Genomic DNA, 23055 nt, shown 5'->3' with positions numbered 1-23055 from the left:
GATTTCTTTTTCTGAAACTATTGGTCATACAAATCTGCCTTAGTGAGCTACAACCTGGTATTCATCTTCCATGCACGGGGACACCCCCCGTCCCCCAACTTTTCTGAACTGAGATTTGCTGTACCCTAGCAATTATTCATTAGTAGCACCACATAAAAAAGGCATACAGTGGTGGACGTCTGTGCAAAGAGAGGGGATTGCATCTTGCTTCTATTACCTAACAGCATCTTTAGCTCCCAGCAAGCAGGCACCCTAAACCAAACCAGCAGTACATTAAAGCAAACAAGTTCAGTGTACGCCTTTTGGAAAGTAATCTGCAATTTGCCGCCTTTGGACACCAGCTTTTTTGGTGCCTTTAAGCGATCAGCTGCCCAAGGCATCTTATGAGCTTCCAGAGGGATACAAATTCTATAATCCTCTTACAATGAACTATGGCTGATCCCTTATTTTCCTCTTGCAGACAGTACCTGCCCCAGAGGAATCCACATAGTGTGAGGGACACGCATCAAGTGTTTGATATATATGGATGGATGAATACTAAAATCTAAAGTACTACAGCAAAGGGATAAACTAGATATACATGGACTTCCATGCAGATTATAGATGAGCAGTACTAAAAATAATTACAAAAATATGCTTCAAACTGTGGTTGAAGACTGAAGGTAGTACCACAAACACATACAACATTTTGAAGCCTTGGGCAAGGAAGGATGGGATCTAAGCGGAAAAGCCTGGCTATGCGGTGCTCTGTGAACTGACAGGGAAAACCCAACAGCAGCAGTCACCACTCATACACATTGTGGGATGGGTGCTTGTGGCTGAATTTCTGGGAACACAAAAGGAAAACGGAGTGCAAGCAGACAGTACATGACCTGAAACACTGTCAATAAATGCTGGTTTAAGACCTGTATCAGTGATGTCATTGAGAAAAGGCTTATTTTATCACCACATAACAGCATAAGGAAGGTATGACCAAGTTGGGAACATTGCACAAAGCAGTAAGAACAGTGTGTCTGGCCACAAGCCTTTAAGTCAGAGTTTGGAAACTGATCATGCAAATGAGCAGGTTTTCTGGGAAGCTGGCAGGCACAAAACATGAATATCCAAAGGTTTCGTTTTTAGTGGAAGCAGAGGCCTCCAGACTCTGACATTAAGTTCCAACAATACTTGCAGACAAAAACAACCTAACAAAAACAAACACACGCACATACACACAAAAAATTCTTTTCCAATCTGAAGTTGGGGAAAAAAAGTCTTAGAGCAGGAGAAATGCAAAGAACTCACAGAACTGTTTACATGTTAGTTGCAAAAAAACTGTCCTATCTGCATTCCTTATCACTGCACTATCACACAGGTATAGAATAGGAACGCGAGCTGATTCTTTGTCTAGTATTTGGAGGAGTAAATACAGCTGTATTTGAGCTTGACATTTAATGCTGAAAATCTTAAATGTTCAACATGGAAGGGCCCCTGTAAGCTTATACCATGGACCTTGCAAAACCCTCAGTTTCCCAGTCTGGTAGCAAGAATTCAGTTCTCAAAAAGGTTGAACAAAGATTAGATGCTAAACGTGCTCCCCATCCATCTATTGAATTTTCTTTGAGCAAACAGATTAAATCCCAGAGTGGGAGGTTTCCAACCCCTACATTTGTGCAGTACTCTATGGGTGTGACCATACCCATTTGTTTCTCAGTGAAAGCATAAATGAATAGTATAGCTAGGTACAACTGGTTTTTTTTGCTTTAGTTAAATTAGACAAGGCACTCAAGCTCTTGGAGAGAAACCAAGGCAGCTCTTTGTGCAAAAGGACAAAATCACTGGCTTGAAAAGATGATGTTTCCACAACATTTGACTTAAGCGTCAGAAGCACACTAGGATGCTGAAACACCAAAATGAATTACAGACCCCAGACTTAAGGCTGTGGTTCAAAGAACCACAAGAGTACACCCCCACATGCCCCTGGAAAAAAAAAAAAAAAGTGCACAATTTCTGTTGGCTTTGGGAGGGCAGGAAGGGAAAATATATAGTAGACGTGAGATGGACAAAGTTCACAGTCTGATCTGACACAACGTATTATATTACGGAAGTAAAAATAAATAAGCAATTAAAATGACTTTTGCAAAAGAACAGGAAGAAGCAGATGAGCTTTTGTCATATTATTCAGGTTTGTGCCATTTCACATGTGATAAAGGAGTCAAACAAGCATTTGCTTTCTATACTAAACAGAGCTGAGCAATCCTAACTTCAGACTTGAAGGATGAGTACAGTAAAATCACACTTTGCAAAGACAATTCAGTTTCCGAGGAAGAATTAGGTAGAGAAGAAATCAGTTGGACCAACAAGCTCAGCTAGAAAACAAAAAACGTGTTTGGGAAAGTGTGTGTTTATTCTTCTCTCCTTCCTTTTGCTCATTCTGCAATGGATTAGTATTACTCTCATGTTAAACATGACACAAAAGGAAATTTTAACACAGACTCCCACAGTCTCATTCGTAGAGTCAACTACATTAAGATCAGCGTAAAACTTCAACAACAGATTTTTAGTGAACACCTAGATATATTCCACATCTTCAGACTTCTCTTCATTCCCTCAACAGGGCTTCTCCTATAGGTGAAACACCGAAGTCTGGAATTCTTATGATGCATGGCAAAATCAGCAATTACGGGATCAATACTAGCTGCAATTGAAGGCACGAGGCCCAAGCAACACAAGTTAGAACAAGAGGTTGTGTACTCACACTGAATTCATCTTTTTTTCCTTTTCTTTTACCTCATTTTAATCCTCCATTTTTTAGCCAAAGCTGAGCTCCAAAGTAACACAAACCTGCTTCACAAACTAAAAAACTGAAGGTGTTTCCTCCTCCATTTCAACAGCAATTTCCTTCTTCTCTGTTACATCAAAGAAAATCTTAGTATCAAATAGGTTGTGCAGGCTAAGGCTACTGGATTACATTGTATACATGAGAAACTTACTTCCAAGGTTACTGCTGGCATTTGAACTGGAGGAACATTGTAATTCTGCACAAAATTGTCCTGTCTAGAAAAATCACAGGGTCTTTTTGATGACAGAAAATGGTGCAATTTATAAAATTCCTTCATCTCCATAAGTCATCATTAGTAAATGGAATGATAAATATTCTTTAAAGGACTTCAGTGGTGTGGACCACTTATAGTAAGTTCAGACTCGAGCAAACAGACTTAATCAGCATAAAACAAATAAAGATATACCTTACTTTAACAGTCAATGGTTACAAATGCTGTAAAATACACATATGCCTAGGCCACTGGAAAATTAACCATTACAATCAGATTCAGATTAGTTCTGTTTTGCAACCCTAGATTTATAGGATACTGTACCTCACTTCCACTACCATACGCCTGCATACTTCCCACTGCTCCCATTAACTAATTAAAAAGGGGAAAAGACATTTTGGTGAGAACAACCTCTTTAAAACTACAAACAAATTTCTGTGATCTGTGAATACGGAACTGTCCAAGTAGATACAAAGCCAAAGGCAGAAAACTACAGAAAGCTGATTTCCGAGTTCATGGTTTAAAACCTATTTCCACATATAAAAACAAAAGATCCCAAGGCTCCCATAAGATTCTATACAAAGCAAACCTGAGTCTGCTTTCTTTTCAAAGAACTGAGAAATCTTCAGTAATTCTATTGCAACCAGGAATTCTCATAATACATCTAGACTGTCTGCTTTTAATACTTCTGATGAAAACATGTCTACCAAGGAACCCCTAACAACAACAAAAAAATTGACAACTTCTCTACAGTCTAAACAATGATGAATAACCTGAATTTTGCTGTATAGTTGTAAGCATGTTGAGTCAACAAATACCTTACAATGCAAGATGTGGACATGTGGACAGGAAGGCATGGAAGGAGGTTGACTTGGAATTATATCTAATGTGCTCACAAGCTTTCCCAGTGCCCAACCTCACAAAGCAGCTTTCAGTCAGAATACCTGAGGTCTAACTGATACAATTAATATATATAATGCATGTGTAGTTTCACTTGTTTCACATTGTCTCCTGCATTCCTGCAGATAAGTTAAAAAAACTGCAAAACGTCTACAAAATTATATACCACTTTGAGCCAAATCAGCAGCAAATTCTGTTCCATCATTCATTTCAGCCACAGCTTGAACAGATTGTTCAAAGTGCTCTATAAAACTAAGACACTGTACAACAGTTGCTCTGCTGCCACTTCCTTCTAAGGTGATGCAGCATAGCCTGGTAGTTTGGAATGAGATCAAGAGTATCAGTAACAATACTGACAGCTTTAACTTCTACCTCGGAAATTATGGTTCATCGTTTATTCCACTTAACATCTGAAACACCATATGCTCTTATGAAGGAATGGCACCATAACCAAGTGTTTCAGTATGTCCAGAATAAACCTGAAGGCTTATTCCTTCTCTCCAGAGACATCCCTGTGCTTTAAGACATCTTGCTACATTCCTGATATTTAATTAGCATTTATTAAGACTGACATAAGTGAGTTCTGGTTCACCAGAGCCCCGTGAATGTCATGGTCCACACTATGATTATTCTCTAAACCTCATGATCATCAGTACCAGGAAAAGCAGCTTAATATTGCACAGATTGTCCATCACAGAACCAAAGCACAGGGATTAGATATAAGACTGATGTGACTTCTCCAAACCAGAGATGCTTTCTCAAAGGTTTTGTTTAAGCCTAAAAAAGGTGCAATATAGCATCTCTCCTCAAACCCTGAAAATTAAAGTGACTTGAAGATAAAAACAACACCACTGGAATGTCTACTGACACCCTATCTATGCCGGCACCCAGATTGGGAGTGGATGAGCTTCTGTGTTAAATACAAATTTGTCAAGGTTGATTAAGTCTATGTCATCTGAAAACAGCAGGAACATGTACTTGAGTGTTTCCCCAAGGAAGAAGCTCTCCATCTTATCTCGTGGCTCTGGATTACTGGGATTCTGAACATTGTTAATGGAAGTATAACCACCTGTAGGAACCTGTGCAAAAAGAGAAAAAAATAAGCAGAAACTTTGTATATTTCCTATAACCTAAAATATTTTATTTTAATCTAAACATGCAGCTCCTCCTGAAGAAAAGTGCTAAGAAGATCTATTAGCACTTGCTTTTCATTTGCACATAAAAATTCAGTTATGAAAAAAATCTCTGTGCAATTCAAAACAAACCACCAAACAAACTGCTAGAATAAAATGAAGCAAAATGTCCATTTAAGCTTAATTTAAAGAAGTATCACAAAGAACATACCAATGAAGTTTCTGAACAAATGTACAGGAATTAAATAGTGTAATGTCTGCATTACAGTTGGTCAGAGTACCATACCTATCCTGTTAAGAACAGACCATTGATATTTAATGACCATTGGCATCTAGACCACGCTTTTACAGCATATCAAAGCAGTATCTCCATGAGCACTGTCATCAGAATAAATAAAAAAAGCCCCTTATTAAAGCATTAATGCACTTCCACGGCAATTTTTGTCTGGCCACTTTAATCAAAGTATTGTTTCAATCCAGCCAGGTACTTCTCAGCTTCTGAATTCTAAAGATCACAGTATAGATCCTAACAGCTTCCAAGACAGCATACAAGTACGCATAGACCTTCTTCATTTTACTTTTAATCAATGTAATATAAGTAATCTTACTGAATATACTAAGTATTTGGTGCATCTCAGACTGTAAGACACCGCATGAACCAACACTTTATTGTGTTCTTATAAGTATCCTCACAGTTTTTTGATGGCTTTTGAGAAACAAAGTTCCAGCAGTTCTTGTCAGAGGGAGAGTGAATATAGTCCTGAAAGAACCAGGTCATTATCAGCTGACCTTACCCGTGTGTATTTATTGAAGTTCTGCAAGATTTCCCAGCCCCAGTCTTGGTATTTCTTATCTCCGGTGAATCTGTACATATAAAAAAGGCTTTCCACAGTTTCTGGTCGCAGTAAGTTATGCCTGTCTGCAGGCTGCAAGAGAAAAATAAAAAAGCAAATAATTCAGACTAATAGACATGCAGAGAGAAAAACAGCAATTCCCATTTCCACCTACCCTAAAGGGGTTACTATGCATAATTCAGCTTCTATAATAAATACATTGCAGGGTTAATTAAAACCAAGGGCTAGGGTACACCTGTAAAGCAATTCAGCCACAGAACAAGCTGCTTCACAAGAACAGAGTACATCACCAATGTCCAGACGGGAGCTTTAACAGCATACTAGAGATACAGAAGAGACATCAAAGTACTGTTGAGGCCAGCTAACTGTTCACCTTGATTTCCACATCTTTGTGGCCCTTTTGTGCATGAAGATTGAAGTGCACAATCTCTGGACTCAGGCCCGTCTCTACTTGCTCATACATCTGGTAACATGTTTCTATCAGGGCTTCGGCCAGTTTCATATGATCAGCAGTCAATCCATTGTGAGCTCCCAGTGCCAAAGTACCAGGCAAAAAACAAACCAAGTGATCCTGTAAGACAAGACAACTGTTACCAGGAAAAAAGTTACAAAAAACAACTGAAGCAGGATTAATATTACACACACAGACACATTTGTGTTCAAATTGTTTGTGTTTTGTTTTCTTGACATTTCAGGTACAAAGTACTTGAAGGTAAATTTTAACTATCTAGTGTAATGCAACACAAAACAGGAAGCATTATTACAGTCACATCACACATTTGAAAAAGGTATCAGACCACGTGTTTTTAGGTCAGGTATCTGAAAGAAGGGTGACAGGTCTGGGCAAATTAGGGGGAAGGGGGTGTTCCGTTTTTACCAGAACTGTACATTTAATACCAACTTGGGGGGGGGGGGGGGGGGGCGGCGAGGTTGATCATCTGAAGGTTTCTCGAAAGAGACAACTAAATAAGGGACAAACTGATCACCTGAGCTTAAAATTAAACTTATAATAGAACACAAGCACTGCTATAAAGTTCATTAGAAAAAGAAAAATACTTTGAGACAGCATTTAAAAGAGATCCTAGTGGATTTTGAAGGCTTAGTATCTTCAAAGAAATAACTGCTAATAAACTATGATGTCCATCAAAACAGTACGTTAAAGGAAAATGATATTGCCTAAAAATACCATTATTTAAAATATTTACATAATACTTTAATAATTATTTAAGTAATGATGTTTTAAATCGTATTTTTACAGAATAGTATTTAAAATAAACATGTAACATAAGAAATGAACTTCCCAAGTGCCAGTATTTTAACATAAAACCTGAGGTAGGAGCAAAGAGAAAGATGAGTCAGCAACAGAAAACAAAGCTTAGGGAAAGGGGGATAGGACAGCTGAAGCAGATTTTCATTACTCTGAAATAATCACCTTAACATTGCTGTAAGACAGACAGCATTCACAGAGACAAAACCATTGTTACAACTGGAAAACACAAGATTTCATATATATTTCTGCCCGAAAGCTTGCCCCTTTCTTGCAATTTTATTTGGAGTAATAAAAAGCTTTTACCCCTCACGTCTATAGAGCATCAGAGATGTAAGAGTACCATTCTTCTAGAGTACAGGAAACAGCTGACTCCGATTCCTACCACCACCTCTCCTAGACTTCCCCTCTTGCTTATAGCACGTTGAACGTCACAGATACTAGGCATTACAAACAAAACATATTTGGCTCTTGTATATCACAGAGGAGAGGCACCTGAGGATGACTTGTGCTCAGAGTATGCTCTATTGCTTTCCCAACATGCAACAGCAGCAGTGAAAGAACTACAGGGACATTTCTGTCATCTTCCAGAAGTGTCTCACGTGTCCAGAGAACACATCTTGGCTCAGACAGTGATCACTACAGGTCAGATTTTCTCTGACAAGCTGCAGGCAACTCATGAGACACACAACAGCTACCAAGGCTTTTTTTGTTGTTGTTGGTTTGTTCATTTTGTGGGGGTGGGCAGAGGGGAAAGAGAACACAGCAGGCTTGCATTTGCCTGTACATATGTGGATATTTTTTGGTGGTAGTTGTTTTGCTGTTGTTTTCTTTAATTGTCATTTTAAATGCAGATGTATTCTTACCATCTTGGCACTGAAATGGCCATGAGCAAGCTCTCCTACAAAGGTAAGCTTCTTGGGTTGTGATCTCTGAAGAAGATGCTTTTTCACACCTTCTATGGCTCTCATATAGTCTTCCAACAGTCTGTGAATTAAAACCATTCCAAGTTGGCTCACATACACGCATAATACGTTTAACCACACCTGATATTGGACATTTATTAGTTACTGCTACCATGTAACCATACAGGTTTGCTCTTCAAGTAACCCCTAAGTTTAAAGTATTAAGGTAAAGATATCATCAACTCTGTTTCCAGACAACCACCAGATTTCATTTCAGGAATCCTTAAGAGTACAGTAATTCATACCACAGTTAATCCAGGCTAGTAAGGACATCTCTAGCTCAACCCCCTGCTCTAAATTAGATTCAATTATATCAGGTTGCTTGGGGACTTTCCAATTAATTTCTGAGTATCTCTGAAGATGGAGAAACAATGAGCCTGCACAATCTTTTCTTTCACTACCTTCTTTATGAAACTTTTTCACAATATTTAATTGCTTTTCTTACATAAAAGTACTCAAAACAAGGAAAAGCTTGTACCAGAGAAAGCTTGTACCGCTGCTGAAATGAAGTATCACCATTATTTCAGAAGTTAGCCTATTTATGCTCCATATTTAGCACAAAGACTTTTATCTGTTCTCTAGTCTCTAGTGCTCCTCGCATCTGATGTGCTAACAAAGAAAAATTTTCTGAGGAGGAGAAGTTTTTAGATTAAGCCTAATTCTCATGCTGTTTTTACATCAACTTATCATAGGTCCTCTTGGCTCGCTTTTAAAAACAGAGATATTTTCAGCTGACTGTTGCACATACAGATTATTTTTCTTTACGCAGTCATCTACACCAGAAATTTTTACAGCTTGCACCATTTTCACACCAATATGAGAAGTGGAAAGAACTTACTCATTTTCTTTTTTCCCACCCTGAATCCACTGCTTGAGCAAATACTCATAGTAGCTGTCAGCTCTGGCTCCCAGAGTATAGACACCCAAGTGAGTGAACTGCCCGCTATTGGTGTTTATGAACATAGGCACCAGTCCATCATTTTTCCCTGAGAGCGTGTGAACATGCTTCATCACCTCATCTACAGCTTTCTAGAAGAAAGAAAATAAAAAACAAATTACACGTACAAGACTGTAGCTAGTAGCTTCAGCCTGAAAACAAATCTTTATTCTTCTTCAAACTAGTATCGGGAATATCAAGTTCCATTCATGCAATGTATTAAATACAGGATTTCAAACTTTATGACTTTCATAACATCATGTTATGGGTAAATATGATTACCTTGCAATAATTGTAACTATCTCCTTCCCAAATACAAAGCTATATTCAGCTATACTCCCGAGTGCCGTACGCCCATTCAAAAACCAGTACTGCAAAAAACAGTACTGGGGCATGAGACTACAATCTGACTTAGTCATATTTGCACAGTAGAAGTCCAGCTAAAAGAACAACTACATGAACCCGCTATACCTAAAAATTCTTTAAAACAACAGAATTACATTACCAAATAAAAAGAAGAGGGGAAATTATTATTTTATCTGGAATTATTTTTGTTTCAACTAACTTTTTTTTTTATACTGTGACTCAGAATCTAATTTAATAATTCTAATTCCTTGGAGGGCAACAACAAGGTTTTGTTCTTTGCATTTACATAATGGCATCAAGAAACCACACACAGAATTCTAAATATTAAGCAAGGCACAGCTTCACAGACCTTGTTTAGCTTAGTATTTTTTTTCAAACCTAATAATGCGGTGTTAAACAAAAACATCAGTATTAAAAACTGTGTGGTTTTTTTGTTTTTGTTTTGCTTTATAAAAAATGAAAGCTGTTCCTCAGGGAGAAAAATAATTATTCATCTCCACTACTACCTTCTGATATTTAAGAAAATAATTTGAATGATTTTTCTTATTATTCCTTTATCTAGAGTTTCAAAACTCATTTAACATCACTGAGAGACTACAGAGTCAGAAGCGGTGTTGTAAATAGGCAGAAAAAAGGAGCAACATCAACAGGTTCTTCCATACCTGGAATTTCTCATCTCCAGTAAGACGAGAGAGCTCCCTGAACTCCAGCTGAATACTGGTCACCTCTGCCACAGTGCTGTCAGATGTCCAGCGAGGTGGATGTGCAGTGCCCCGACCAATGTTGACATCAGAATAGGGTATCTTGGAGGGGGTCTTGAATGCTGGCATAAGCCTATTCCCAATGTCTTTCTAAAGAAAACCCAAGAGCACAGGACACACATATGCAAAAATATATACAGACACCCAACCCTTTATATTTTTTTTCAGCAACCAGACAGAGAACAGTACCTTAGTTTTAGATTCTGAAAGAAAGCAAAGAATTAAAAATGGTCACGGATTTATTCCTAACAACAACTACAGAGTTTCTACCTTGTTCCTAGTACTGTATGCCTCATTCGAGTCTGCAGTCCCTATACAACATGATTTAATCCTGAAGTAAATGACTGAGATGCTAATTTAAGGAGGTGGTTGATGCTGTTAAGATGCCTATACAGAAAAGGCAACAAAATACAACTATTACTCTTTTCCAGTCATTTACCCTATTTTTTTTCCATAAACTTTCTTATTATGGTCAGCTCTTCATTAACAGAGGAACAGGCACATCTATAAGTATACCTGATAAAACACATCAGGGCTCTGAGGTGATCCAGGGTGCAAATAGAAGTGCAGGCTCAAAAGACTAATAGTAAATCCCTCTCCCACCATTTTAAATATGAAATGGTTGCAAAATGGCAACATTCAACTTTGTGATGAATCCTCCCTCAACTTTGTCCAATACGAGGTATACAGTCCGGTTTCGTTACTAAGACTCTAACTACTCACAGCTTTTTCCAGGAAGAGGCTATCTCCAGAGAGATGGTAGGTGCTCAGCAAGCCACCAAGAATACGAATTGTGCTCTCAAAGAGGTTCACGTCCACATTTTTATCAAAGACTAAATCGTTCGCTACCCATATTCTTGCTTCTTCAAACTCTGAAAGGTAAAAAATGTAGTTCACTTATGGATTTCTGGCATGTTCCAAAAACTGTACTAGAGAAATCAGCATTCCATATATCCATGACAATTACTTATGTATCTGTCTACCAAGATCATAATTTTTGGTTGAAAACTGTAGCGAAGAGAACACAATAGGTGAAGTTTGATTACCACCAGCTTAGAGGTTATTCAGCATGCACCACAGACGTATACAAAGAGAAATACTCAGCAAAATAAATAAAAAGAACTGGAACAATTCTTTATTAATATTGTCTAGAAATTGAGATCTTTCAAGTCCATCCATTGGTTTGTCAGACAATTAGTTACACTTCCAACAAGAGCTGTTTGAAATTTTAATTAAATCTTTTGAAACCAAAGCTGAGATCTATCAAGATAACCGATAACATTTTCGATCAAAGCCATTAATGCCTCTAGTCTAGCAATATCCTGGGGAGCCTGCCTCCTAGTTCAGCACTTAACTCAAAAAATTCACACGCAAAGCCACATGCTATTGAAAACTGTCTGCATTTTTTTTCTCCAGAAACAGAAGTGGTTGTTTTGACACTACTAATTCAAAAAGCAATTAAAAAATAGAGACATCTGGGATCTGACAGCATTTCAGCAGTATCACTTGATGACTGCTTTTGCACAGGGTTTATCTCCATGGTCCACATGAGTTAGCCTACACCTCTAACACTGAAGGCTAAGCTATCTTAAACTATCTCACACCCTTCAGAAACTCCTGCATTTGAACAGTCACAGAAGAATAACCATTTCCCCGGAAATGAAAGGTATTCCATATGAAGATTAAGCAGAAGGATGCAAAAAAGGTGCAAATGACATGTACCCTGTTTAAGAATAAAACCTGAGATCACCTGAAATGAACAAAGGATTTCAACTAGAGCAGCCAAGAAAGCTTGTGCAGCTTTTTCTTTTTTTTTTGTATTCAATTCTTGAATGTCTTGTATTTGGGGTAAACATTCTTCTCAGTCTACTTGAGAAGAACCACAGAAAAATCTGTGCTGTCTGTTGTTACCATTATCTAGCAGTAAAATAAAAAAGTGTAAGGTACTCTTTTTCACAGAAGCATTAGCATTTATCAGCTTATAAGAAAAATCAGCAACCTCAAACGTAACTTTCATTTAGACTGCACTTTATTCAAAAGAAACCCCAAGAGCTTTCTAAGGCAATCACCAAAGAATTGCTATAAAATATAAAGTAGTCTTCAACAAGAATCCATTTTTAACACATCTGAACTACTAATATTTTAAAAGCTCTATGCAGTTCACAGTTATTTTTTTTTTGGAAAAAGCAGCACGCTGTCAACTTGATGAAACTTCAAGACAACCTGCTCAAGTCTAGAGCTGCAGACACAAGAAATGGACTTTTTGTTTGATTTAGTATTTTACACAAACCTCAAACTTAGAAAAGAGAGAACCACGAAAGGTTTCACTGTTCTTTGTATCCTTTCTAGCAACTCTGTTCTTCCCATCTTGACACTAAGAATGGCATGATTTGTAAAAGTTTACAAAGGAAGCTATCTACCAGTGTTAAATACATAAAGTTCCAGAAAAAATTTAATACCAAAAAAAGAAAACCTAGACAACAACAAAAACACTCTTGCACACTTAAATACTGATTAAGCAAGTTTTCTTCAACAGAACTGCAGATTTTTGACTTAGTATTTAAAATCTGTTTGAATCTGTTTGAAAGTCTTCTAAAAACAAAGTCACTTCCAGAATATTTGAAAAACATACAGACAGTAGAGCAGTTCACAAAGGTGGTATTGAATACTCCCCTCCTCTATCCACTGATTCCTTACATAAACTTCTGAAATCCAGCTATGAAATATTGATATTAGGTATGTTAAAACACAAACCAGGAGATCTCAGGCTAACTACATGAGGCTGATGGGTAGAAAGCCCACGGTGGCTGTATAACGGCACAAAGATGTCACTAGTATTTTAGTATAGAAACCAAATCAAGTGGCTTATTAATCCATTTCTCAGTTTCTAGCATATATATCCAGTTATATGTAATAGTGTAATATTATTTTCTGGCTCAAAATTCTAATCCAAGAGCAATGGTCTCTTTTCATACTTTTTTTTTTTAATATTTATTTTTAGACATTGTGCGTGTGTGCATGTGCACACTCACCCCTCACAGGAAAACTAAACTTACCAGCCACATCTAATAAATGTTCCCTTAAAGAACTCTGACCATATACTGCCTGAATAGAAAATAAGCAATTTCAGGGGGAAAGAATGGAGGAGAAAAAAGAAATTACCTTCTTTTAAGCCTAAAATCCACATAGTATCCAAGGCATCAATTAAGGTAAGCCCAAGTCCAAACCACTCACTGTAAGACTTGGACAAAGGCTTCAGTTCATCATGGCCCCAAGCGAAATCCTTGTATCCTTTCCATGCATGGCGGAATGCTTCTATCACAGCCATCTGACGTTCATTTATGGGCACTGCAAAAGGAAGACAGCACCTTGCTCAAGACTTCTGCAGGGGAGCTACCAAACTCCCTATACCGCATATACATGCATCCCTATACCGAACACCATTTTGCTGAATCCTACCCAGAATAAGCTTTCTTCTAAAACTACTAAAATTATCTAAGTAGAAAAAACTCAGGTTATTCTTTTCAGCACAGCCTTTCCTCTGTGGAATAACCAGTCACCGTCTCTGGTCAGCAATTTACTCATGGAAACAGAGATCACTCCCTGACAATGTCGTTTCACCAAATACAACATTAAAATGTTCACACACAGAGCTGTGAGATGAGTATCACTAAAGCTCAAAGACCTGAAAGTCAGGAAATACCAGAATTAAGACTTTAAATCAATGGTAATTCAGCTGCTGTATATGTATGCTTACTAGGTACGGACCTCAGCTTTCTACCACATACCATTTTTCTTTATCTTCCCTATCTTATTTGTTCCCTTTTGCTACATTTAAAGTCAGTTCTACAAAATTGTTTCTCTAGAACTTTTCATTTAAAACAAAAGGAAGAAAATTGTCATTTTGTGACTGAGGCAAATCCATGTCCTTTTCTCTGGTTCAACTGAAGGTTTTGCTTACGATTTGTCATAAAAAAATGAACTCATGGTACATATCCAACATGAAAATTTTGAAGCCCATTAGTTAATATTTTGGAAAGCTATAAACAAACAGAATTCTAAAGGGGGAATATCAAGCAGTATAACTAACCCCACTTATACTAAGCTAGCACAAGCCAAATACATCACATTGTATTATGCCACATTTATTAGACTGGAACTTCCTTACATGAAACCACAAAGCATAACAACAGGTTCTTTACTCCACAAGGAGTCCAACAACTACAAAAACAAATTTCTACTGCTTTCTTCTGAGCCTTAAAAAGAGTTCAACTTAAATCAGGGAGGAAGTCACTTTCCTTGGATTTGCAGAACAAAAGAAAACACTGCTGAAAAAGGAAACTCACTTTCAAGCCCTCTCTCTTTAAACGTCCTTTTTCTGGAGGACAGACGGGAATGTCTGGCTCTTCCCATAGAATAGATTACAAAAATTTGACACTAAAATTTATTTTCAATACCATTTTAACAGTTTAAGGAAAGCAAAGGCTGGGCAAGAAGATCTGAATGGAATGTGTGCCCTCTCTAAACAAAGGGAAAAAATACATCGTGCAAATATTTCAGCACATTCTTCTGATTTTTCTTGTATGGCCGAGACAAAATCAATGTGGGAGAGTAGCAGCCGAGATTCAAAAGATAAGGGGTGAAACGGAGGGCATCCTCACAGTGCTCTCAACGTGACAAGATTAACTTCTGGCAAAGAAACAGAGAAGTCCATAATCAGAAGCCTCTCTAGCTTAGAAAATAACTTGCTTCAGACTTTCAGAGGACATAATGCTGTTGCAAAAATATAAGGTCTGAGGGAATAGGCACATACGATTGCATGTAAGAAAACAAGCCCTCGGTAGTTATGGTTCCAATAACGTACGGAAGAGAACATGTTGTCTCTTAGGTGCTACATAGAACATTCAATACATTTTCCAGAAGGACACGTGCATTTTGTAACAGGACAGAGGTAGCAGTGAGCTGCCAGGAATAGCACGTATAACGCACATTCTGCAACCTACTCACATAGAATCTGGCCACTAAAGACAGTCACAGCAAACTGTTTCCTACCATGGCACTGGACACATTAGTTAACTTCTACACATGCATCAGAGTATTCTTTATTCAATACTGAAAACGGAGGCTGCAACTCAATCAAAATTTTGAAGACTAACAAGCATGTACGTTGTCATGGTGAAATAAGGAAACTGAAAGGTTTGGATGTCCTAGGTAAATCATCTTTCCTACACATTTTTTGTTCTTATTCCTTTCTCCGGTCAGAATTTTGTTTCCTTCATTTAAAGGGAAAAAAAATGTGCAGGGAGTGAACAGAAATTAGTTGTACTATTTACCTGGTTCCTTCTGGCCTTCGGCTTCCAAAGATGAAGGTTTTTCTGGCTCCTTTATTTTACTAGAGGGAGGCTCAGTGCTTTGGTCAGGTTCTATCACTGCTCCTCTCCAGCTGCAAATACAGAGGATTGAAATTAATACTTAATTTGATCACAGTAAGTCCTGCAACTGAATGAGACTTATTTCCTATTTTTCACTATATTTTGATAAAAAGGAGTGATTTTGTATCAAGGGTCAAAATAACCATGTTGTCCACTAAATAATTGTTTTGTTCAAAGAAAAAGTTATTTGTGCCAGAGAAATTTTACTGGATTAAGATATGAATCTTAGAACAAGCTCCTGGAATTTCATTAAGTATCTTGACAACAGAATTTAATAAAGAACTTTCTAAAAAGTACTAAGATATCTGAGATTGCTGCATTGAAGCATTTTGTTACCTACTGGTTCTGAAATAGTCATAGAAGTCACTAACACTAAATTAGTACCACACAAACGATGATCAGTAAGAACTCATGAATAAACACAGTGGACTAGCCATTTAAAACTGCTTTAATTCCAAGAGATTTCCCAAGCATCCCCAACCAACACAGAAGCATAAATCAATCGAAAGAGGTTTTCATTATCATTACAAATTTCCTGAAGGAAAAGTCTTTCAGAATGGGCTTCACGTCAAGCCAGGTTCATATCAACATCAATCGATCGGTCTCAACCATGCTGTTTACTACGTAGATACGTTAACTTTGAGGTCGCGGTGTATCTTGAGTTCATGATATTACATGGGCAGACAGTGATAGGGCAAGGGTTTAAACTAAAAGAGGGGAGATTTAGATTAGATGTGAGGAGGAAATTCTTTACTTGGAGGGTGGTGAGGCACTGGAACAGGTGGCCCAGAGAAGTTGTGAATGCCCTGTCCCTGGAAGCATTCAAGGCCAGGTTGGATGGGACTTTGGAAAACCTGGCCTACCGGGTTTACATGGCAAGGGCTTGGTAGTAGGGGGGCTGCTGGGGTGGCCTCTGTGAGGAGAGGCCAGCAGCTGCCCAATGTCAGATCAGAGCCAGCTCCAGAAGGGATCTGTCGCTGGCCAGAGCTGAGCCAATGCGAGACGCCGGTTGTGCCTCTGGGAGAGAAGATTTAAGAAAGGGGGAGGAAAAAAAAAAGGAAGAAAAAACAACACTGTGCAACAGCAGCTGGCAGAGAGGAGTGAGAGAAAGCCCTGCAGACACCAATGTCATTGCAGAAGGAGGGCAGGAGATGCTCCAGGCGCCAGAGCAAAAGATCCCCCGTGGCCCATGGAGAGGCCCCTGGATCCACCTGCCATGAATGGCAGGTGGATCTGCGGAGAGCTGCTGCCGGGTGACCTGCATTGGAGCAGCTGGCTCCTGACGGATGGACCCTGTGGTACGGACTCACATTGGAGCAGTTCTTGAAGAGCTGCTGCTTGTGGGAAGCCCACGCAGGATCAGTTTGGGAAGGACGGCATCCCGTGGGAGGGACCCCATGTGGAGCAGGGGCAGAGAGTGATCATGAAGGCGCGGCAGAGACGAGGCGTTAGGGACTGACTGCAGCCTCCGTTCCCCTGTGCCACTCGTGGGGAGAACATAGAAGACGGTGGATGAGGGGAAGGTGGTTATAGTTCGGTTTTAGTTTCCCACTGTTCTAGTCTGCTAGGGATAAATTACATTAATCTCCCTACACTTAGTATGTTTGACCCGTGACAATAATTGCTGAGTGATCTCCCTGTCTTTATCTCAACTCTTAAGCCCTTTCCATTCTATTTTCTCCCCTTTTTCCTTTGAGAAGGGCGATTGAGAGTGCATCTGTGGCGGAGTTCAGCTGCCCACGTGGTCTGGTGAGAGGTGTCCCTGCCCATGGAGGGGACTTGGAACTAGCGATCTTTCGGGTCCCTTCCAACACAAACCATTCTACGATTCTATGATGATTCTCCTTACAGAACTGAGCTTACAAGACCTTTAAAGTTTATATTGTTTACAGTCAGCGTACCCTCTGACTTCCATAAATTCAATCATTTCATTTCTTACTTTCATTCTTTAGATTTCTATCAAGTCTGAGTGATTTCATCACTCTCGCATTTTTCTGTTACTACTGGCTTAATCCTACAAGTAATAGCATCAGTGGAAGCATAGGAATAAAACAGTTCAAGTCATTCTGAGAGATTTTGGATAATATCAACAGCCAAAATACTGATGCTATGATCAGCTGAGCTGTGCCAGTGCTGAAAAGGACACAAACACAGGGGCGGGGGGGGCAGAGGGGAGGCAGTCTAGTGTTCCCATATCTTAAGCACCTCTGCTGAACTTCTGGTAGTCTTTTCATTTTCAAAGTTACATTTCTTCAATTATTCCCAAACCAAAAGATTTTAGTCAATGCTACCTTGGATAACAACCTAATAAATTAGATCAATATATTTACAGCAGCATAGCTCCTCTAGTAAAGACATTTTTGTATCTGCATAAGGGTTCTTTGAACTGTATGATTAATCTTTTATAAGAAAGGAGTAAACATATTTTACACAGTTACATACTATATACATGTCTACAGCTTCTGACAGTTCAACTTGGGCTTAACTTTGTTTACTGGCATCGTATCCCTAATCAACACTATGACACTGGTACAATTTTCCTTATCTAGCCCAGAACAAAGAGGCTTGTGACTGCATTATTATACTGATACCGTCACATTAACATTTACTACAAAACAAATAGAAGAAATTCACAGACACTGATAATTCTCCAGTACGTTAACTGTCTAAATACATTAGAAATGCATTAGAGCCTAGCAGGGCTCCAAACCTTCTGCAATTCTTAGAAGCTAAAGGTAAAAACAGAAAAGCTGCACATTCACCCAAATTAAATAAATCAATCCACCAATATCTATCGCTGTCAGACCAAACTTAAGAACAAACACAGGTAAAGATAGAAATCAACCTCAGACACAGACAACAAAAAGCCCTTGCAATTTTCACTCCAACATCCAATGGATCCTTAGAGAAGAAGAAGGGGGGAAGTGAGAGAGAAGAAAAAAAGAGTTATAACTTGCTGGAAACACTTCTACCTGATAACAGATTTCTCTGTTTTCTCTTCTTTATCAGCCTGGACCAGCTCTTCTACAATCTTGCTGGTTGCATGTCGTGTCTTCAGCCTCACATCCCTCCGTGGTGGTTTGATCTGAAGATTGGAAGGACTACGCCGAACGTGAGGCAATTTTGGCTGCTTCTGAAGAAATAAGGAATGCTCAGTACATTGCACAGATGGTAGAATTTAAACCCATAAATCAAAATTATTAATTTTGATATAATACCAATAGGCAAGTTCTGATTTGACTGGAAGGTATGCTGAAAACACCATCTTTTTGTTGGTGTTGGTGTTTTTTTTTTTAATTTTTTTTTTATTTTTTCTTCATTTGTTCATTTAAAACTTTTGGTTAAATTACCCAAATTTTAAGTTGTAGGGTTTTTTTGTTTGTTTGTTTTTGTTTTGTAGGTACACTGCTGATGAAGAAAAAGTACACTGAACACTTAAAGTTAAAGCCAGGCAATACCATACCATGCCCAAAGCCCTTCCTGAGATGACAGCATTCCACCCACAGCAGGTTTTTGTTGCAAGTTATAACACCTTTTTCCACAAAATTTGTTGGAACTAATCATTATTTGCAGCTTCCACAAACTCTTTGGCATATTTACAAAACTCATTTCTTCTCATAATACCTGAGGTGAACGTTTGGGGTAGTCTCCAACGTTGGTGTCTGCTTTCTGTGGCGCTGGCAGAACAGCTGGATTCACCAGCTTTAATCCAGGTATTTCTGGTTCTGTTCTCTGCTCATCCAATGATTTGTTTGTTAAACCTAAACATACAAAGCTGTTGCTCAGCACAGAGAACTAACACATCCAGCTAGAAATTTGTAAGTCTGCTGCATTGACACACTAGAAGCATCCCCAAAAAGTGTTTCCATTCATCACTGATAAACCCGCACTAATTGTTGGATACCAAGTGTCATTTGGTATTAACAAACTCCTTAATATCAAAGGAGGCTGATGAAAGGCACATGCTTTTTTAATTGCTATTATTTTAGCTTCACAACACAGGCAGCAAGATTACGTCAATGGTAAACGTGCCTTTGTATTGTAGAAAACCTTAGAATTTCAAATCTTATGGACAATCAAAACCAAAAGAGTATCACCTTATCCTACTGCTTAGGTTGGGTTACTAATAGCCTCTATGTTTTTTCGTAACGTTTATATGTAGATATCTCTAAACCTTGACCAACTAAAACAAAACATTGCTCCAGTCAAGATAACAAAGAGATACGAAAAGTACTTCAGACTAAGCATACCCATTGAAACATGTCACAAAGAATCGTTTAACAATTGTGCTTTAAGAGACGCAATAAGTCACAGTCAATAAAAATTAAAATGAGTTATAAAAACTACAACAATCTCTTAAACATAACACCACATGCAGGTAATTCAGAGCCGTACAGAACACATACTTTTCCATGGTTCCCCCATGCTGGTAAATGAAATGACTCCACAGACTGCCAAGAAGGCAAACAGGAAGAGAATTATACTCCGCTGCAGTCGAGACAGCTGCTTCCATTTCTTTGAGAGAGAGGAAGAATATTTAGCACAACATTAAGAGCCCACTCCATCAAAAAAAATAAAAAAATAAACCTATCAGTTCATTTGGAGCAAGTAACACAAAACTGACTGTTTAATTTTACCCTCTGTTTCCAACTGCAAAAATCCATTGCTTATTTTCTCTGATGACAGAGAAAAAAGAAATATAACATGCTAGCATATGGCACAGCAGGCTCAGAGAAATATTAGAGCCACTTGCTGCAAGAACCCTGGAGAATGCCATATGTTGAGGATCCCAGAGAGCATCATCTGCAGCATGGTGACTTTCATCACAGCCTCGGCTGGCTGACCTGTGCATCTGCCCAGATATCACTTTGGAAACAAGCCAAAAGTCTTTTCCCTTCTTGCTGGGGAGCTACTACAAAACAGACAGCCAAAATAAGAAACGGGGAAAAAAAGTGACAGGAAAACTAAAAACACTACTGCAGCAGAGAAGAAAGGCTTAAAATAAGCTAAGGACCAGTCGCTGACAAGAAAAGCGAGGCATACTGCCCCTGGAAAAATCATCTGTAGAACTGTCCTGTAGAATAGGGTCTGTCACCAGAAAAAAAGTAACCAACCCGTAGCAACATATAAAAAAGAAGTAAACAACAGTTTAATAAGCAAAACAAAAACACATTTTCAAGATTGGTTTTAGGCAAAAATGTGTTTTTAAAATTGAAGTACTTACAACAAAATTACTAAGTCAGACTTCAAATGACATGTTAGTCTAACAGAGAAGTTTTCCCCCATTTACAGAGAGAGCAGTTAAACATCAATTGTTAAATTACCATTTTGTTGCTTTTAAAACAGTCATAGCAAAATGCACCAAAGCAGGAATTTGCTTCTAACTACTGGCTTTGGCACACACAGAGGGAGTTTCAGTGCTGATGCTACTCTTGGGAACACCCTGCAGCTTCCTACAAACTTCTCTACACCCCACGGTACTTCCTAGAGTTCTCATCCTCTTAGTAAGAGCCAGAGGCTGCAAATATTTCAATGAAGAAAATATCAAAGCGTTCACATTGCCAGGCTCCAAGATACACGTTTCCTGTTTCCCTCCCACACCGCTGACAGTACAGTAACCCTGCGTATCCTTCCCTATGCATGCTGCAACATGCTGGTCCTGCTCCTTCACCTTCAGCTCTACCTGCACTGTCAACCACACAGTCATCCAATTGCAAAAGGATGCTTGAAATCCAGCAGCCCTTAATTTCCTCAGGATAGGATGGGGGAAGAGTCACTGCCTGTGTGTTCTTGGGGTGGACAGGAATGAGGCACAAGAATACATAAGGGCATTCAGCATCTTCCTTTTTCATGCTGGCAAAGAAGATAGGCAAAAGGAAAGATGAAATATCTTGTGCTCTGTCCCCGCATTTCCTTAACTGTAAATAAGAGAGGAGCTGTAGTCCTGTGTCCCTAAACAAGTTCTTCATACGATTCCTCCAACGATCTGTAAAGTCTTCGACATTTGGCCGTACTTCACTCCCTATCTGCAACCACAGTCACCTCATCCCACTGCCTCACGTTTTCCCAGGTTACCTCTCCAGCAGAAGACGCTCACCCCTACTAAATCTGCCTGCCCACTCCCTGCCCCAGTCAGACAATAAGGTCGCTTCCACACAGCTCTGCCGGGGACCTCTCTTCTCACACTCAGCCTTCCCACAAAAGCGGAACCGTTCCACCGAGAAGCTGCAGCAGAGGACGGCGCTGCCGCTTCAAGCCGCAAAACAGGGGGGCAAAGGCACCCAAACCAAACCTCATCTCCCTCCTCCAACCCCGATTAGAGCCTGGGGGGAGGCGTCTCTGCCCGCGGCAGGGGTCGGGACGGGACGGGCTCGGGGGTCCCTCCCAACGTGAACCATCCCGCGGCTCCGTGGCGCAGCCCAGCGCTCCCGGCCCCGCCGCAGCACCCTCGCTGCCAGCGCTCCCCTCGCGGGCAAGGCCCAAGCCCCTCCCAGGCCCAGGCGGGGGCACCCCGCGGGCAGAGCCCGCGTCCCGCCCGGCCGCCCTCACCCGCCAGCAGGAGCGCCGCCTCCAGGCCTTGCTGTTGTTGTAGCCTCCGACCCCCACCGCCTCCTCCGGGCTGAGGGTGACGGAGATGAAGTCCCGCCTGGGCGGCGAGGCGGCGGCAGCCGAGTACATGGCCGCAGCCGCCTCAGGGGCCGCAGCCGCCTCAGGGGCCGCAGCCCAGCCACCCCCCGCCCCGCGCGCGGCCCGCCATTATCCCGCAGCCTCCTCGCGCCGAGCGGGGACAGAGCGGCCGCTTCCGGGTGCCGCTCTAGGCCCACAGCACTTCCGGAGCTCTATGGCGGCCCTAGCAACAGCGCCGCCGTGCCCTAGCAACGGCGGCCCGGGCCGCCGGGCCCCCTCAGCGCCCCTGAGCGTGCCCGGGCCCGGCCGCCGCTGAGCGCCCCGCGGAGGGCGCCAGGAGCCGGCGCGGGAGGCGGGAGGGAGGCGGGAGGGCGGCGGAGCTGCCCGCGGCTCGGCGCAAGGGGAGGGTCGGCCCCCGCAGCGCTCCCCTCGCACCGCGCCGGCCCCTCAGCGGGACACACGCAGCGGGTGCCAGGCCGCGCGGAGCCGGCTTGTTCCGAAGTAGAAAAAACTGGGGCGGGAGCAGCAGCGACACGGAAGCCAGCGAGCACGCCGAGGGGAGCAGGTTATATTCTGCTGCCCGCTGCCACCTGTTTTGTACAGTGCCCCCGGTCATCCTGACACGGCCAGTTCTTGGACATGGCCAGTTCTTTTGGGCAGAGGCAGTGGAGTTTCAGGGCTGCAAGAATTTCTTTCCTTCCCTCCCCTTGCTAGCCCTCACTTTCTGGGTACTCTCACTCACCACGTAGTCAGACTCCATCTTCAGCTGCCTGGTCAGGAA

General features: G+C 40.6%; 1 protein-coding gene across 4 annotated transcripts; it reads right to left on the bottom strand.

Moving 5' to 3' along the window:
• Positions 1-2061: 2061 nt before the first annotated feature.
• MAN1B1 (mannosidase alpha class 1B member 1) lies at positions 2062-22594 on the bottom strand. Of its 4 annotated transcripts, none has more exons than XM_035571190.2 (13): positions 22197-22594; positions 20054-20162; positions 19272-19408; positions 18620-18780; positions 15549-15658; positions 13378-13563; positions 10939-11087; positions 10117-10305; positions 8990-9180; positions 8053-8173; positions 6293-6490; positions 5860-5991; positions 2062-5011 (listed from the first exon to the last, which is right to left on the bottom strand). In XM_035571190.2, exons 1-13 carry the CDS (start codon positions 22323-22325, stop codon positions 4808-4810), a joined length of 2016 nt encoding a protein of 671 aa, XP_035427083.1. In that variant the 5' UTR covers positions 22326-22594; the 3' UTR covers positions 2062-4807. The 4 variants fall into 4 exon arrangements, with proteins under 4 accessions (XP_035427083.1, XP_035427084.1, XP_035427085.1 ...); XM_035571191.2 differs by having other exon boundaries at positions 18620-18777; positions 22197-22478; XM_035571192.2 differs by lacking the exon at positions 22197-22594 and adding an exon at positions 21940-22050.
• Between the last annotated feature and the right edge of the window lie 461 nt (positions 22595-23055).

Source organism: Cygnus atratus, chromosome 19, assembly GCF_013377495.2.
Source record: "Cygnus atratus isolate AKBS03 ecotype Queensland, Australia chromosome 19, CAtr_DNAZoo_HiC_assembly, whole genome shotgun sequence".
NCBI classification, from domain to species: Eukaryota; Metazoa; Chordata; class Aves; order Anseriformes; family Anatidae; genus Cygnus; species Cygnus atratus.
This window is presented reverse-complemented; position numbering and strand designations above follow the sequence as displayed.

Coding starts and splice junctions, on each gene's coding strand:
- MAN1B1 (XM_035571190.2), bottom strand. CDS start 22,325: ATGTACTCGGCTGCCGCCGCCTCGCCGCCCAGGCGGGACTTCATCTCC. Junction 6,491..8,052: donor GCCATTTCAGTGCCAAGATG/GTAAGAATACAT, acceptor CTTGTCTTACAG/GATCACTTGGTTTGTTTTTT. Junction 5,992..6,292: donor ACAAAGATGTGGAAATCAAG/GTGAACAGTTAG, acceptor TTTCTCTTGCAG/CCTGCAGACAGGCATAACTT.